Source organism: Sinocyclocheilus anshuiensis, unplaced genomic scaffold, assembly GCF_001515605.1.
Source record: "Sinocyclocheilus anshuiensis isolate Anshui unplaced genomic scaffold, SAMN03320099.WGS_v1.1 scaffold862, whole genome shotgun sequence".
NCBI lineage: Eukaryota > Metazoa > Chordata > Actinopteri > Cypriniformes > Cyprinidae > Sinocyclocheilus > Sinocyclocheilus anshuiensis.
The window spans coordinates 353,561-371,397 of record NW_015539882.1 but is presented as its reverse complement, the minus strand read 5'-3'; the positions used below and the strand labels follow the sequence as shown (position 1 = coordinate 371,397).

At 36.4% G+C, this 17,837-nt stretch overlaps 1 protein-coding gene across 1 annotated transcript in view; it reads right to left on the bottom strand.

Moving 5' to 3' along the window:
* Positions 1-17,837, bottom strand: part of LOC107685439 (fibronectin type III domain-containing protein 3B-like) — a 72,042-nt gene that overhangs the window by 22,994 nt on the left and 31,211 nt on the right. Inside the window, exons 4-11 of the mRNA XM_016482016.1 lie at positions 11,190-11,266; positions 8,867-9,098; positions 7,287-7,565; positions 3,976-4,034; positions 1,842-1,984; positions 1,503-1,562; positions 969-1,107; positions 301-354 (exon numbers count right to left, since the gene is read on the bottom strand). Coding sequence (XP_016337502.1) covers positions 301-354; positions 969-1,107; positions 1,503-1,562; positions 1,842-1,984; positions 3,976-4,034; positions 7,287-7,565; positions 8,867-9,098; positions 11,190-11,266 — 1,043 coding nt within the window. The remainder of the gene's footprint in view (positions 1-300; positions 355-968; positions 1,108-1,502; positions 1,563-1,841; positions 1,985-3,975; positions 4,035-7,286; positions 7,566-8,866; positions 9,099-11,189; positions 11,267-17,837) is intronic.

The window sequence follows — 17,837 nt, the reverse complement described above, 5'->3', positions numbered from 1 at the left end:
CTGGAGCTGCACAGCCACAGATGAGGAGTTTTAATGAACTCTTAATGAGTCAGAAAAGCTTTGGGTAAATGAAAATAACTGAAGCAGACAGGCTATGGCGTAAAGCGGAACAGTCGGTTAAAGCCTCAGTCGCCACAGGACCAAAATCTCATGCCATGGGGACAGGGAAAAAACATCACAGGCAAAGAAGGAAGGCAAATAATAGAGAGGAAATGAGAGAGAAAGAAAAATCAACTGAATAGTACGAGTAGATGGCACACACAGGATATAATCAAATTTATTTAGAGAGGTGATACGTACCTCATCCCATTCTAGAACATAATTGGTGATTTTTGAGCCGTTGTCCGCAGGGGGCTGAAATTAAAATGAGAAATTACAAAAAAAATCAGATATACCCTTCCAATCAAAAGTTTGTTGTTATTAAGTTTTTTTCAAATGTTTTTGAAAGAAGTCTTTTATGCTCACCGATGCTGCATTTAATTTATTAAAAAACATAGTATAATATTGTGAAATATTGTTACAATTGAAAACAGCTGTTTTCTATTTGAATATATTTTAAAATACAACATTAAAAATGAAAATTTTATGCTTCCTTGCTCAATAAATGTATACATTTTTTTTTAAATCCCTCAGACTTTTATATATACAGTATATATATATATATATATATATATATATATAAACATAAATCCATCATTACTAAGGACAATAAGCAAAAATAAATATTTTTATAATTAATTATTATACAATGTGTGACTACTGCCAGGAGGTGATGCATTACAATGATTTTACTACAGTTAAGGGTTTTTTCTTGGCATGAAGAAATGCGGAATGTGATTAATAAATCACCATAAACTAATTTTACTAAACTATATTACTAAGTAATACAGTTTGACCCTAAGCTATATGAATGGTTGTAGAAACTCTGCACAATAATACAAAATTCAATGCAATTAAGTCATACATACCTTCCACTGTAATGTGAGCGAGCTCTTGGTGCGATGGGACAGTCTGGGGGGTAGAGGGGTATCAGGAGGGGCACTGTGGGTAGTGAAGGCCCTCGCATCCGAACTGGGACCCTTTACTGAGTTACACACTGTGCTTACCCTGTAAAACACACATGGTGAGAATTTCCCAATGAGTAGTTCAAGAGTATTTCAGAAAATCTGCTATTGTCATTTTAAATGAATCATTTAGCAATGACAATGTATTTGAATGCTGTATCCACTGTAGTTACAAGAAGAACACTCTGTGCCAGTACTGTGCCGTTTAATGTAAGCGTTCAGATGCAGAAAATTCTCATATTTAAGTACAAATCCGTTTTTTAGCATATATCATCTTTGATTTAGTCATGGTAATAGGACATCAGGGCATTCATCTTTCCTCAGCACTCAAATAAAATTCAAAGTGGTCAGCTAATGGAGCGCTTCACCTCATTTGTGAGTCGCTTTGGTTAAAAGTGTGTGCTAAATGAATAAATGCAAATGTGAAACTACTCTTACCTGACGTGATAGTATGTGGCTGGTCTGAGGTCAGTGAGGGTGTACTGGAGCTCCTCACCACTGAAACAGAGATGGACTGAGAGTGAAAGTCTGTTTGTGGGAGTAGATGGGTGAAGCATTCTTTAAAACCTCCTTCAGCTTTCCAATCAATTCATAATAGCCTGTATGCTTTGCTCCAGGGACCAAAAAAAAGGCAAAGCTGCAGACTTACATGAGGATTTTTTCCTAACCGCACGGGGAAGAATGTTATGTAACTATACTAACGAATGAAAACAAATAGCTATAGTGATTCAGAACACATACATCAATAAAATTATGCATCTAAACAGTGGCCCTTACCTATACACAACCTTGTATTTCCCATCTCGGCCCTTGTCCTTGAGCTGGAGCTCGTAACCGCAGGAAGGGACCTGTCCTGATGATCCCAATACAGAAACAGACGTCCATGACACAAGCGCGGAGCGGGACTGTACGTTAGACACCTGAGGGCCCAAAATACAGACAGATTCAAGTTTTATTACAAAACATAACTGCTTGAAATTTAACCTCCAAATCTAAAAGTAAATATTTAAATAAATAAACCATATATACAATCAGGAAAGCAGAAAAAGCTTCTTGTGTAGAATAAAAATTCGTTTTTTAGGGTGAGATAACAGAAAGAAGCAAAAAAAGCAGGTAAACTTGTTATCATCCTGATAATACACAAAAAAAGAGATTTAAATGGCAAAAAAGTATATGTTCAGTTACTCAATCTATGCAAAATATATAATATAAAATACGTATAAAATACATGAAAACAAATACATATCTATAAATGTAATAATATATTATCTAAAAAATATACAAAAATAATCAAAATGTTTATATAATATAATAATATTTCTCTTAAAAGATATATTAAAAAATACTTGATAACATGCCTCAAACGTTCTCCATGAAACACATTACTTACATTTGGGGTCTCAGAGACCTCAAATATAAAACATTTTCTTTTCAACATTACATTCTCTGCTGTACTCATTGCAGTGGCACACTCCTGTCAATTGTTTACTTCAATTTGCTTTATTATATTTTCTACAGTGCATTTCTGCAGGGTTCAAACTGACCTTGAACAGAAACAACAACAGTGTGTGCCTACTTTGTGATAGAACAGAGGGTTAAAAGTTCAAAGTGTATTTGCTGGTCTCTGATTAGGTCAGAGGAACATGACAATTAAAGGCAATTACGATTATTATCTTTACACAAAAAGGGGTTCAAATATATGAATGAAAATGTACTGGATAGCAAAACATTAACCCATATGGCATCTACACCAATGATGTCAGACCTTATATCAGAATTAACTGCACTTTTCTGAGCCATTTTTGCCATTACTTATAACTAACTGCTCCCAAGGTGGATTTATGCCATCAGTTTTCACAATTCATCACAAATATGAACATGTCTCAGTTACATCTGAAAACCAGAACAAGTCTGAATGCTTTTTAATCTTCAATTTGAAATTTAACAAAACCTTCTTTTTGTGTTCTTTAATTAAATGCCACACCTATATATATATATAGGTGTGGCATTTAATTAAAGAAGTTCCCACTCAAAGAAAGAGACAAAGATTATGAAATCGGTAGCAGAGATGAGAAAAACATATTGATGTGACCAATCAATGAACCATTAAGCCATTCATTAACAGCTGCTGCCCCCTCGTGAACGGAAAGGGAAATGCTTCATTCTGACCGTCTCTAAACAATTACAATCCTCATGTCTCAGGAGTCCTTATGTGGTTGCTAAGTGCAGAATGGGTTTAACACATTATTATGAGGTTTCTAGGGTGTTCTGGATGGTTGCCAAGTCATCTATGATAATGCACCCTTTTTTCCAGGCCATATCCTGGCCGGGATTTCCAAATCACCTAAAATGTTTTTCTACACTACTCATACATTATACTGTATGTGTGTGTATTTGCATTGCTTTGATCATTCTATGTAGATCCCACCTTCTCGCACGCCACGATTGGTCGATTATGAATAATACCTTCACGCTATTGGTCAAACTACTTTTCAGTCACTACCTTCCACAAATATGAAAAAAAGGATGTATGGTCACCCTACTCTATGATAATCTGATCCCTACACTCAAATCAAGTTAATATGATTTCCCTAACCAATTTTACCATGCAAAAATCACACATCTGTTTAGAGAGGAAACAATAACTCTCCTTAACAAGCCTGCGGGATTTGAGGTGTCATTCAAACAATGTTTAAAATAGTTTAAAACCTAGCATTTGGTGTTTGTTTATATCCCTAATGCAAAACCAAAAAAGTCATGTAATGCTTTCGAAAAATTCTAGAATATTTATAGTGGAGCAATAATCCTGCAGGACAAATAAAACAATAACTGGCAACATTGGTCGTTTTTGATTCGCTGAACCGTCTGTGGAAAGGAGATCTGTGAGATTACTTGATTTAAAGTCACTCACCTGCGGCTTGTCCATTCCTGATGGCACAGCCGGAACTCGTCTCGTGTCCACATCGTGATCTGCACGGAAAACACATTAAATGTAGCCATCCGTCTCCTATCAGTCATAAATCAGAGTGTGTGTGTGTGTGTGTGTCTGTAACATCTTCATGCTTGTTTGCATAGAGAAAGAAATACAGAGAACATAAATTCAGTATCTCTAGACAGAGACACAGATCTGAGGCAATAGAGATGTCCTGATGGATGGGGCTGTCGGATTGGGCCTGAGCCAGGTCGGAAAGTGTCTGTCGGGGAGTGAGGTTCATAGGTCTGGCTCTTATGGGGCCCAAGGGGCTCCTGCAATGAGTCATCACTGCGATGAAGTCATGGCAACATGACCCCACACTGACCTCCATGGTTTTCCCCCAATAAGATGTTGTTGGGACTGAGAGATAGAGGATGTTTTCAGTGGATTCTTTATTTTATTAGAGGAAGAGGGGAAAGAGTGGAAAAATGAGACATTCCACTCCATGTATGGATTAAAAGGAGTCACGACAGTGTTGGAAAACAATTTTGAGAAGTAAAGTGATCTTACAAACTACATTTCAGCAGAAAACCGTATTTTTGTAATACAGTACTTCGCATGTTTACCAGTGGAAGCCTGTTAAAATAAATAAATAAATAAATAAAAAGGTAATTCTGATCACTTTTTCTCATAATTGCAACTTCAAAATTGATGTTCTATTTAACAAAAAAAGCATGGGATTTCTTCTAAATTGTAATATTTTCTCAATATTTATTAAAATATTTTTGCAAAATGATACAATAAATTACAGTGTTGTCTTGTTTCATTGGTGGTATTAAATGTAAAAAAATTTTTTTTTAAATAATTTATTTAGCAGGCATGCATTAAACTGATAAAAACTGACAGTAAGCATCTATATAATGTTACAAAATATCACTTTTTTATTTCAAATGAATGTATTAATTAATCAATTAATCAAAGAATCCCCTTTTGTCGTTTTCAACATTGATAAAAATAAGAAATTGTTCTTAAGCACTATCGTTCAAATGTTTTGGGTCAGTATGATTTGTTTTTAAAGAAATTAATAATTCACTCAGCAGGGACACATTAAATTAATCAAAAGCAACAGTAAAGACATTTATATTTCAAATAAATTCTTCATTAAGAATTCTCATTCAAGTTTTATGATTTAAAAAAAAAAACTGTGTGTACAACTGTTTCCAACATTGATAATAATAATACATGTTTCTTGAGCAGCAAATCAGCATATTAGAATGATTCTGAGGGATCATGTAACACTGAAGACTGGAACAATGACGCTGAAAATTCAGCTTTGCATTTAGAATATAGTTATTTTAAACTTGACTAATATTTCACAATATTACTGTTTTTACTGTATTTTTTAATGAAATTATTGCAGCCTTGGTGAGCATAAGAGACTTATTTTTAAAAAACATATAAAACAAATATCTCACAGACACATCATTTTGAACTGTAGTGTAACTAGCTAACTTTTCAAAAGCATAGCTAGACTTGCTTTCACTAGTTGAAATTATGAGTAGTTTGTTGACAAGCCACAGCAAAGTCCTGAACACCGCTGGAGACTGAAGACCAAGTCTAAACGTCTGGTGTCATGCATTTCACCCAGATTTGAGCATCTTCTCAGACATTCTCCACAGGAACAGCTCGTCTTCTCGTCTCTTGATTTAAATTGCCGTTCCTTTTCCCTATGCATTTTAACACGGACCAGCCTTGTGCTGTCACTTCAGACAGGAAGAGATCTGTGTCTCATTATGCACTGTGGTTTCGCCACAGATAGATTACAGACACACACTCTCTCTCTCTCTTTAACACACACAGACACAGAGGCATGGGAACCAAAGGTTCACAAGAACAAAGACCAGGGTAAGATAAGATATTAAAGAACAAAGAGGAAAACAGCGAGACAGAGTGAGCCGTTTTCAAAGGAATGATGAAAGAAAAGGAAAGGATGATATGATACAGAGAATTATGGAATCTACTGCATCTCATGAAACGTGTTCCACATTCATCCACCATCTGATCCCAGTACATCTACATCCCTTATTGGAATCCTTGGCTATGTGGAATTCTTCAAGCTTACTGTATAGTATACTACATACTTGAAATAAATACTGTGTACTAAGATTGGTAATCAAGAACTGATTCTTCCTTACAGCTAAATAAATGCTGCAATGAAGATGACGAGAAAGGCTGAGCAACACAAAATCAAACTATAAAAGACATACAACCCTATAGCATAACCAGCATAGTATGATTCAACAAATGACTCCTTAAACTGATTATTTTTTTTAAATCAGTCAGAAAATTGAGTTAAAGCCTAAACATTAATTGTTATAGTATCTTTATCTATTAATACAACAGTTAAAGATAAACATTTAGAGTTTTGTTGTAATAAATGACTCTAAATAAAAATAAGAAACATTTCAATATTTAAAAAAAATATATATTAAAAAATATATTTTTTTAAATGACACATTTTGGAAATAAATCGTTATTTTTATTAATTAATTAAGTTCTGTCCTTTCAGTTTTATCAAATAAGCCAAGAATGAAATGTTATAAATAATTATATAAATAAGGAAAACTAATATTTTTTTGAGAAACGTATATGGTAAAATAATTCTAATATTATGATTTGGTGCTCAAGTAACATTTTTTATTATTATCAGTGTTGGGAACAGTTGTGCTTCTTAATATTTTTGTGGAAACTGTGATTTTTTTTTTTGCAGGATTCATTGATCAATGACTGATTAGTTCAAAAGAACAGCATTTATTAGAAATAGAAATTTACTGACCCCAAACATTTGAACGGTACTGCACAGCTATACACTCCAGCAGCAGTAATAGTACTTTTAGTATGCTATTCCCAGCCTATTTCATTCAAGCGACTGACTGTATTGCACCAGTAGTGGGCACTCTTCTACATTCACACTCGCACTATATACTGTTTATCCAATGTGTATGTGTGTCACACTAAGAGTAAGTGCTGACACTGATATAACAGCTCAAAACAAAGGCTTAGAGGTAAGGACCCATAAAGCTTCATGGAAATGAGACTTTAAAGTCAACAGATGTGGACAAGATTGTTGACTCATCTCAACAGAGTCAGCAGCTCTGACTGCTTTTCTTTGAGTCCAGCTGACACTGGAAGTATCCTTTGTTTTTGCTCTCAGCTGTTGCCACATGTATGAAAATACGACAGAGACACGAGAACAAAATCAACAAGATGTCTCTTAAATTAGGTGTTTTAAATTCGACTTAGCTCACCCTGTGGCTCAGTGTCTGAGTGTTTGGGGCTTCCTCTGGCTCTTCGATCTGGCCTGTTGTTGCCAGGGCTTCCTCCTCCTCCTCCAGGGCTGCTGTGGCTCTTGCCGTAGCCGTTAGCGGTGGTGGTGCAGGCCGTGGTGTTCTTGTAGCTGTTGGACAGCGGGCTGGTCACCTGACTTAAACTTGTACGCTCCACCGGCTGTTTGAGCTTCTTGGGTGGAGGTTTACAGTACTCCTCATGACCCATGAAAGTGGAGATGTTATACAGCGGGATGATCTCTGAGATAAGACAAAGATCGTAATTACACTATGGAAAGTAGAAAGCAAATGCGTTGCATACACATGAGCACAAAAATGTTAAACAAAGCACCATATTTATGTAAAACATTATTACTGATATACTTTATACTGTATTTTAAAATGTAGTTTACAAAATTCAGTATATACAATTTATATTCTAGTCTACAAAAATGTTTTAAGCAGCGTTGTGTATACATAAGCACAATAATGTTAAATAAATCAAAACTTAATATATTACTCAAACCATTTTAGGTTAATTTTCTTATGTTTTTAAAAAACTCTTAAAATATTTTAAAATATTTAAAATGTAGTTTAATAAAAAAAGTAAAAATGTTATAATATATAAAAAAGATGTAATGTGTAAAAAAAAGTCTTAAATGTTATAATATATCAAATGTAATATATTTTTATATTCACTACACAATTTGTATTCATCTACAAATCTAATTTTGTGCAGCAATGTGCATACATATGATTTAAAATTTTAGTACAGCAAAGAAATTCATATATTTAAAATAATTTAATATAATTATATATTTCATATTCAGTACATATCCAGTTCATATTCAGTATACACATGACGACAAAAATGTAAAATAAATCAAATTACCTTTATATAAATAACATTATAAAATACAGTATATATTTAATATTAATAACATTTTATATTCAACATACAATTTATATTTGTCCACAAAAGTAATTTTATTCAGCACTGTGTATCTCACCACACAAATAAAAATAAATGAAAATTTAGCAATTCACAGATTTGATATAATATATATATTTCTGGCAAAACTAATTTTGTGTTGCATTGTATACACATATGAAACTTAAACAAAAACACAATTATAGTATAAGTTCAATAAAATTATATGTTCATTAAAGAAATGCATATGTTATACATTAAAATATTTTACAAAAAAAGTATATATATATATATATATATATATATATATATATAAATGTATAAATATATGTAAACATTTATTATATTTCATATTTAGTTTAAAATGTATATTAGTCTACAAAAAGGATTTCAATCATTTAAGAATAAGAAAATAGTTCCTTAAAAGCACAAGAAATATTCAGTCAAGCATGTCCCAACTTTTCACTGGTAATGAATGTTCAGATTGGTTGTGTTGTGTTTTCGTAGCTTTGTGTGGTATTTTGCTTTCATGTTGAGCTTGGTTAGGACAGTGTTATGATTCACAGAAGTATGTGTTCAAATAAGTGAATAAGACCAGGACCTTTAGTCTACAGTGGACTATGAAGCTTACCTTCAGGAAAGATGGGTGGCAGTCGGTGCTGATAGAACTGGTGTGGGGGCACGTCACCAGGGCTGACTGGGGGATAATATGACGTATGTGAAGCCGGAATAAAGTGTGGGTGCGTCAGGTACGGCGGGTGAATGTGGTGGCTCGGGGACAGAGCCGGAGAGTAACTCGGAGGGTAACATTCAGAATGAGGTGTGACCACAACCCTCCGCATGCCCGTGTTGTCCTCCAGAACCTGAAAATACAAACATCCACAGACGTCAAACCAAACAATTCCCAACCTCACAGGCCCTCTGATGTCAGCCATTAGTGCCCCACCCGAAAAACAACACCGGATCTAACGTGCCAGCAGTTACGAGACAACCACAGATGTTCAGTGCCACTTTAAACAAAGGGCAGGAATGCAAAAGTAAACAAGGCCTTCTAATGGAACGGCTATCAAGTACATTCCACTGGAGGAATGCATGCATGGAAGATGCTTACAGGAATCACAGATCTGCTGGTACAGTTCACATGGGAGAATCAACTCACTGTCCTCAACTTATAACCCACGCTGACCAGCTTGGGTACCCAAGGTTAGAGGGTGAGGTTATTGACGACAGCAGAAAACTGTTCGTTACCAAAAATGCTTTTACTGCAGGAAAATCAGTATGTTCTTGGTTCAAGCAGTGAGCTATTAAAACACTTACACAGCATGTACCTTCAAGCCCCCCTGGGAAGTTCATATTTTCTAGTTCGTAATTGATGCAATGTGCATTTAAATGATAGAAGATGCAGTGTTGAGGGGTGTTTTCTGGCAAATAGTACACAAAAATGTTTACAAAGTGTTTTTGCACTCAATATTTATAATTAAAAATTATGTCCAATACCAACTAGCTTTTCCATTTTAAACCAGAGGGAAAGCTTTGTCCAGAGATAAATACTGACATGTGGGGAAAACAAGCACAAATTTATGTTTGAGTTTGCGTATTCTGGCACGTGCAAAGACAGATTATGTCAAATGTTAATTTGTGCTTATAAATTAAGCAAAATATTGAACATCATAGTGATTTCAGGAGAACCAACAATTGCTCACATCAACAAATTCATTTTTAAAATAATTTTATCAAGTTTAGCTCTAACTGTTGATGTGAAATTGTTAATATGTTCATTTTAGTATTAAGTAGTATTTTTTAAATCAAATATTAATTGTATTAATTAATCTCAGAGGTCTACAAACTCAGTTTCTGGAATTATTCACCAACAATAAAAAAAATCTTAAATCATAATGTCAAGACACGGTGACACTATGATTCTATACAACTCAAGCATATCTGGTCAGGTAATTAACTCATAAATAGTATCATGGTATGGCACATTATTATTTATTAGGTAATGTGTTTAAATACAATTTAAAAATCTGGGGTCAGTAAGATTTTTATTTTTGAAAGTAAATAATACATTTATGGAGCATAGATGCATTCAATTAATCAAAAGTGACAGTAAAGACACTTATAATAACTTAATAAAAAATATATATATTTTAGAATTTTTTAAAATTACAATCATTTTTTATTTGTAATAATATTTTACAATATTAATGTTTTTACTGTAGTTTTGATCAAATAAATGAAGCCTGGGTGAGAATAGGATATGTCTTTAATTACCATAAAAAAATCTTAATTAAAAATCTTAATAAAAATCTATAAAAAACAAACAAACAAAAAACAACTTTTGAACGATATTGTATGTTGACTGTTACATATGTTTTTATGTAGAGATAAAAAACTGCCATTTATGAGGCCACATGCTTGTGCAATAAAACGACATTTCCCATCATTTTCAGAGCAACAATTACACACATAATGAGCATTATTATCACTTCATTTTGATGCACTTGTGCTAAAAAGCTTCCATCTTGTTGAGAAGTTCAAAGAGAGAAACTGGTGTGCAGGTCCTGTCCTTCACATTCGGGTGGAATGCGCTAATGAATCATATTTACACGAGTGACCTTTGTGCCATTATAACCCTCCCACTGATTTATTACACCCACAACTCAAACCCTTTTTCCTGCCCTCTCTGCAAGAGTTTTTGACCTTTCTACTGAAATGTCACTGCCGCCGACCTTTAGCAAACTCTAGCCTGACACCGTTCCTTAAGATGAACAACTTGGAATTTTGTGCCTGTTCTTCTGTTGTTTGTTTGGCTGCTGCATACTAGAATCACACTTTGTAAACATGTTTCCAAGAAAGGGATATTCGCCTATGAGGGGTGAAATCACATCCTCATTGTGCGAGAGAGGTTTCGCCACCCTGACGCATGGCCCTGACCCATTCCTGACGGTTACCTGGGAGATGTAGCCAGGAGGAACGTGGATTGGTGGAATGGAACCATTCGGTGACATCATGGGAACTTCAGCAGGCCCTGAGGCAGAAAAAAAAGAGAAGAAAGCTGTCAATCAAACAGTAACACAATGCTGACTCCGCCCCCTCATTCCATCACGTAATGCAAGGCTAAGCAAAGAAAATTCCAGGGGCTACGAGAAAACAGCAGAAAAACAGGAATGCATTGGTAATAAGACACGTATATGCTTAAGAGATGGAATTACACAAGTTAATCGCAAAGCTACTGATTGCATTCTCTTCATTGTATTCTATTCAAGCGATATATACTATATACGTAGCAAATCTCAACTGCACAATTGTTTATATCATATATCATATCTATATTATCACCCAGCAACATATTTAAAGGATATAGTATATCCATCTATATCCGCATATATACAGTACTGTCACCTAAAGCTATATATATATACACTATACAGCACATTTCAACTGCTCAATTCTTTAGATCATCACAAAATGTATACCATATTATAATACAGCTTTAAATTTGGATAAGCACACTGCAGAAAATACTAATTTTAACTGTAAAAATGCTACAGTAAAAACTGTTAATTGTTTACCGTGAGTTCCCTTACTATATACAAGGAAAAACTAATAGATCTAACCTTACATTTCATGTAATTTTTACACTAACTACTGTTACAGTTTGTGGAAGTGAAAAAGAACAATTCATCTTACCGCAATTTACAGTGAAAACCCATAAATTGGCATTCCCAGAATTCCCTGTGAAAGCTCACATTTTATGGTGTTTTGTTTAAAGGTGGGGTATGTCTTTTTTTCAAATCGGGCCGAGCACCAAAACAAACTTGTAGCCAATCAGCATTAAGGGGCGTGTCTACTCATGATGCAGAGGAGAGAGCGGTCAGTGCACAGGACGGACATTAGCCGAGTCGAGCGTCGACAGAAAGATATGATGGCGGATAAAAAACAAAAGAGGAAAACATCTGCAGAACAAAAGAAGGCTTACGATAAGGCAAAAAGTAGGACCCGTGTAAATATCGGATCAGCTTTCCAGCACTAGAGAGAACTCAAGTAGCAGAAGGCCTGCGATCGAACGCCGAGGTTGCTTTGTTTCTTCTCAATAGGTGAGTAACACCGTGTCTACACCGGACGCTACCGCGCCGCAACAGCTAAAGTCTGTCAACACTGGACGCGATAAAGCGACCGTTGAAAATCATTTGAAATTTGTGTCAATACGTCATAAATAGAGTGCAGCAGCAGTTTTCTGTCGGGGATTTGTTGTGTCGCACCACATCCAGTGTAGACAGCATCACTGATTATAATGAGTTCTATAGTATTTTGTCGCGCCGCTCGCGTACGGATCTTTATAGCCATTGTAAAAGCAACAATAGATATTTTAGCTCAGATCTTGAAAAGAAATTAAAGCAAACTTGTACGTTAAAACTGTGAACTTGCTGCGAACCAACACGTGTATTCCATAACAAAGATAACAGTCACTCACTCAAAACTGTTCAGTGCAAATCATTTGAACTTTGTGTCAGTACATTATAAATAGAACGAGTCAGCAGTTTACTGTCGGGGATTTGTCGTGTTGCGCTGCGCCGCACCACATCCAGTGTAGACAGCATCACTGATTATAATGAGTTCTATAGTATTTTGTCGCGCCGCTCGCGTACGGTGTAACATTGGTTTTGCTTAGTTTCACAGAACTAATCGTTACCTGGGTTGCGTACGTATGTGTGGGGAGGAGCTATCAAAATAGGAGCGAGACAATTTTGGAGTAGGGGCGTGTTTGTTTTGGTGATTTGAAATATCAACATTGGCTACCAGAAACCACTTACCCCTAGGGCTGGGTATCGTTCAAAAATGTTCGATATCGATATCGATTCGGAGTGTAACCGGTGTAAACTAGTAGGTGTGTTCGACTTGACGCGGACCGACTGTGCAGACCGATCAGTGTATTACAGTACCATGAGAGCTAAAGAGAGCAGACTGCTCCGTCTGCTTTCGAATCGCTCTCGCGGATGTCAAACACTGAATGATCTGCGCCGCACCTCTTCTAGTCGAACACACCGGCTAGTGCAGCAGGCTTAAGGCCAAAGTATACTTCGGCTATCGAAATTTGGTACCGAACGACGAGACGTTTTTCGATACTCGATGGTATCGAGGCAATTCGGTCGGTGCCTAAAAACTATCGAACTAGATACCCAGCCCTACTTACCCCCACCTTTAAATAATTGAGCTTCTTAATAATGTTTGTTATTAGTCATGTATATTAGGGTTTTGTCACAGCTCATGTTGTTTAAAACATGTTTATTGATTATTTTAGTGCGAGTTGAGTGGTACTACAATGGTGTTTTGCATTTGTGCGCATGACACTGTGCACCTTCTACATATTAGTATTTACCTCAGTTTGTGGAAAAGCTACTTGTGATGAACTTTGAATCATCATGTGGCTTTTTACCATCAGTGTATTTGGTGGTTGTCAGTATATGTTAAAGTCACATTTTGGTAGCAGCATGGCCTTGCTAATTCAGCAGAAAATGACTGTTACACCGTGTTCTAACTACACGTGACGCTACAAGATTTCTGCGACAAGCAATTTGGGTGTCCACACTAGACGCAACGCGACACCGCGACAGAATCAATCAAATATCACAGCCAATCAGAAGCGTGTGTGGGCGGAGTCTCTCTGGAAGCTCTCTGCACTCGCAACGAAATGGGTAAGTTTATAATCTAATATAAATATTAAACCTTTTTAACATTATTAAATGTACATACTGAGTGACTGATACCATCTTTGTTATGGAATATGCTTGTTGGTTCGCATTGTTTTAACGTACATATTTGCTTTAATTTATTTTCAAGATCTGAGGTAAACTATCTGTTGTTGCTTTCAGTATGGCTATAAGGCCACGCAATATGATATTTAAACTTACATTAGACACATTTAACTTTGAATAATGCACATAATCACCTGTCATATAGTTTGTATGTTTTTGTTCCAGCCACGACATTGCGGAAATAGAACCCGTTTCTAAAATAGAAATTTCACGTGTCGCAGTCACAGGTAGTTAGGACAAAAACTCCAATTAACATGGAAAAGATACTTTTATTGCATGTTGTGGTGTCACGTCGTGTGTAGTTAGGACACGGTGTTAGATTTTACATTTAAAATGTCATTTATTTTTTTGTCAATTACAGTTTTAAACTGTAAAATTTTACCATTTATTTTGTAAATATGTTTACATTTTCGCTGTGAATTATTCTGACAAATACAACTGCCAGTATTTTTCTGAAAAAATGACAGGATTTGGATTTTTTTAACAGTGTACAACTTCACCCGCACTTCCATTTATACATACAATCACGTAAAGTGATATATACTATTATACACCAAATCTCAACTGCTTGGTTGTTTATATAGTCACAAAATGAATATATTAGGGGTGCAACGGTTCTCTGTAAAAAATCGAACCGTACGGTTCTCCACAAACGGTTCGGCATGCACTAGGACCACGGTTCAACTTAAATCTGACAATGCATCTGTAATATGGTTTGTTAGAGTTCGGCTAATGCATGTTTCTGTTGATGGATACAAATTCTGGCTTCCCAATGCATTACAACAAGAGCGATGAGAGAAAAAAAACATTACGTGGACAAATCAGTCACTCTTTGTTCAACGCGAGTGCTTTATGCTGGAATAACTGTCATTTATGCCGTCATCACTTGTTGATAGCGCAGGTGAGACCAGGGCTGCGTTCAGCCCCGACAAAAACGGTGCAAAACGTTTTTTAAATGGAAACGGTGGTGCGTTGAACACCCTGTTCTGATGACGCAAGAGTTGCAACTATGGCAGCTGAGAAGGCCATTCTTTGTGTTCTTTTTGAAGAATTTTCGGAGCCTGATGAAATCGGTATAAATACGTGTTTAATACTGCAAAATACGCTCGATGTTACAGTCACTGCCCTTGCCCAACAGAATAAAAGAGAACATCCCAATCGAGTGAAGGGATTAATCAGAGGGGTATAGAAAAGTTTATTAAAGTGTCACTCCATAATACAATAGCAAAATATATAAATATGTATAGTATTTTTATGTAACATTAATCAGTATTTAGCACGCAATAGAAGACATTGCAATTACTAAATGATATTTAGACCTACTTAAAGAAGTTCCAGATCTATACTTGTGCTCTTATTATTTTAGTTATTTTGCCTTTAATGTAAATAAACATGTGCAAACAATATACTTGCTCTTGTGAATTTATTTGGATGTTAATTACATTGTGCTAGCTGTCTCTTTAATACCGCGTGGTTTATATATATGTTGCTGCTGATTGGCCTGACATGTTTGACACACCCACCAAACAAGAGAAAACGCATCTCAAACCCCGTTACACACCGTTGCACACCGTTTCCAGGAAACATGTCGTTCAAACCGGAAACTGTAGCAAAACGGTGCACACCAGTTTGAGCTTGAACTTGCCCCAGAACAGCACACGTTGCTATCTGTGTTTAAACTAAACTCATTTAAGCCTTGCCAGTTTAAATATTAAAGAGCCAGAAGACGCGAACTCGCGCGCACAGTGAGAAGATCTGTGTGTGAGCTCATCCGAAGCGCGTGAACCCGCGTCTCAGAACGCAAGCAAATATTAAGCTCTCTTTGAAGTATTGTGCTTGAATGGACAAATTCACACAAAAATTATGTCAAAATGCCCATCTTGGTGAGTATCCTAGCAGACATAGTCGGCTGAACGTACAGTATCAGTGCACTGGATCAGTGTGTTCTCTTAAAGTGACAGCACTTTCTTAAAGTTAATTAAACAGCAACAACACGGAAATCACTCACTGCTCTTGATTGAATAACTTTTGTAACTTTAATAAGGAATAATTTTTAATTTATACAGTCAAATATGCAATGTAGTTTTACATTTGATTACTTTATTCAATTTCTGTACCTAAAAACTGTTAGACCTACCTAAAAAACCTGAAAAGCACTGTTTATTTTATTTGTATCTTTGCTCTATTGCATTTATTTGTGCTGTTGCTTGTAGTTAGATTATTTGTTCTTATTTTCTTTATTTTTATTTGACAATATAGTTTTTTTCCCTAAACATAGCACATACCGAACCGTGCCGAAAACATGACTCTAAAACCGTGATACAAACCGAACCGTGAGTAAGTTGAACCGTTGCACCCCTAGTATATATATATGTATATGTTAGTATATATACATTTTGTGTACATTAATGGCATGAAGATATTAAAGTGCCCCTATTATGGGTTATTTTCCAAACCCCTCCTTTGCGTGACGCTAATCTGCGGTGATTTGTCCGATTGGTCTCATTTTCATTTCATCATGCCTGTAATGCCTGATAAAGCAGCCGTTGTGAGTGCAGTGCTGCTTTGTGTACAGCGTAACCGGGGAAACCGCTATTTTTAATGCTCCAAAAGTGGCACCTAGTGGCAAAGAACGAATTAGCATTTTCATTCAAACCAAGGAGAAAGACCAACAAGTGGGCGGGCAATATGCTAATGTTTCATGTTGACATCAACACGAAACAGCTTGGGATTCGTTTTAAAAACGACTGTTTCAATTATTCAGAGTTGACTCTTTCTTTTGAGAGACAATAACTTTATACACGGTGCACTTTCAGATTTAAAACTTTGCAGGATGTTTTCATTCACTTAGAGCTGTGTTACACACTGCATGAACGGTAATTTTCCAAAATCCATAATAGGGGCACTTTAAGATATTATAAACACTGACAGCACGATTTTCTGTAGAGCTTTTTAAAACATTTGAAAACACGTTTGAAACAATGTGTATTGTGAAATGCACTATACAAATAAAAGCGGCTTGACTTGATTAATGACCCATCCCGCAGGCCTATATTTTGTACCATGACACTGGGTTAAACAAACAGTTTAAGACATTGTTTATGGCTTCACCGCAGTCAACGCGGTAGAAATAGAGCCATCAGGTCCAACTGGAGCGCCGCAGGAAGAAAGGGCCACCGCCAGCACACAAACCCTCTCTGTTATGGCTCTTATGAGACGCTGGTAAATGAAACCCCTCCACCTATCACACCGACTGCTTGTTGTCAGAACATAAAGCTCAGAGATGCAACTCAAACAAGGACCCTCATCCGGGGCTCGTGTAGCTGAGGGCCACCAGCTGTTTTAGACATTGGCGTCTCCTCCAGACCCTGCAGGAACCGTGGCGTGACAGCCTCCGGTGCAGTAAATCACCAAATCATCCTGATGAATTTTACAGTTTCTCCTCTCTTTCTCCCCCATCAGTCAATACCAGGGTCAGTATCTCCAGCTAGCCGTTGCTGGGTTTGAATAAGACCCTGTTTGTGCTTGTATTGAAGGGCCTTCACAGGAGTTTCTTGAGCGGCAGGGACGGGGGAGGGGTGTGTGTACACAGCGATGTGTGTGGGTCGTTTCACCGGGACGTGAGTGTATACGCATGGCAGCTTAAAATAACCTTTTCACAGAGCAATGTGTACAGAGCACAACAAAATCCATTGAGATTGTCCCGTGTGTGTTTGGAAAGGGTCTCGCGCAGGTATGCGGGGCTCTCTCGCCCCCCCCCCCCCCCCCCCCCCCCCCTGTAAA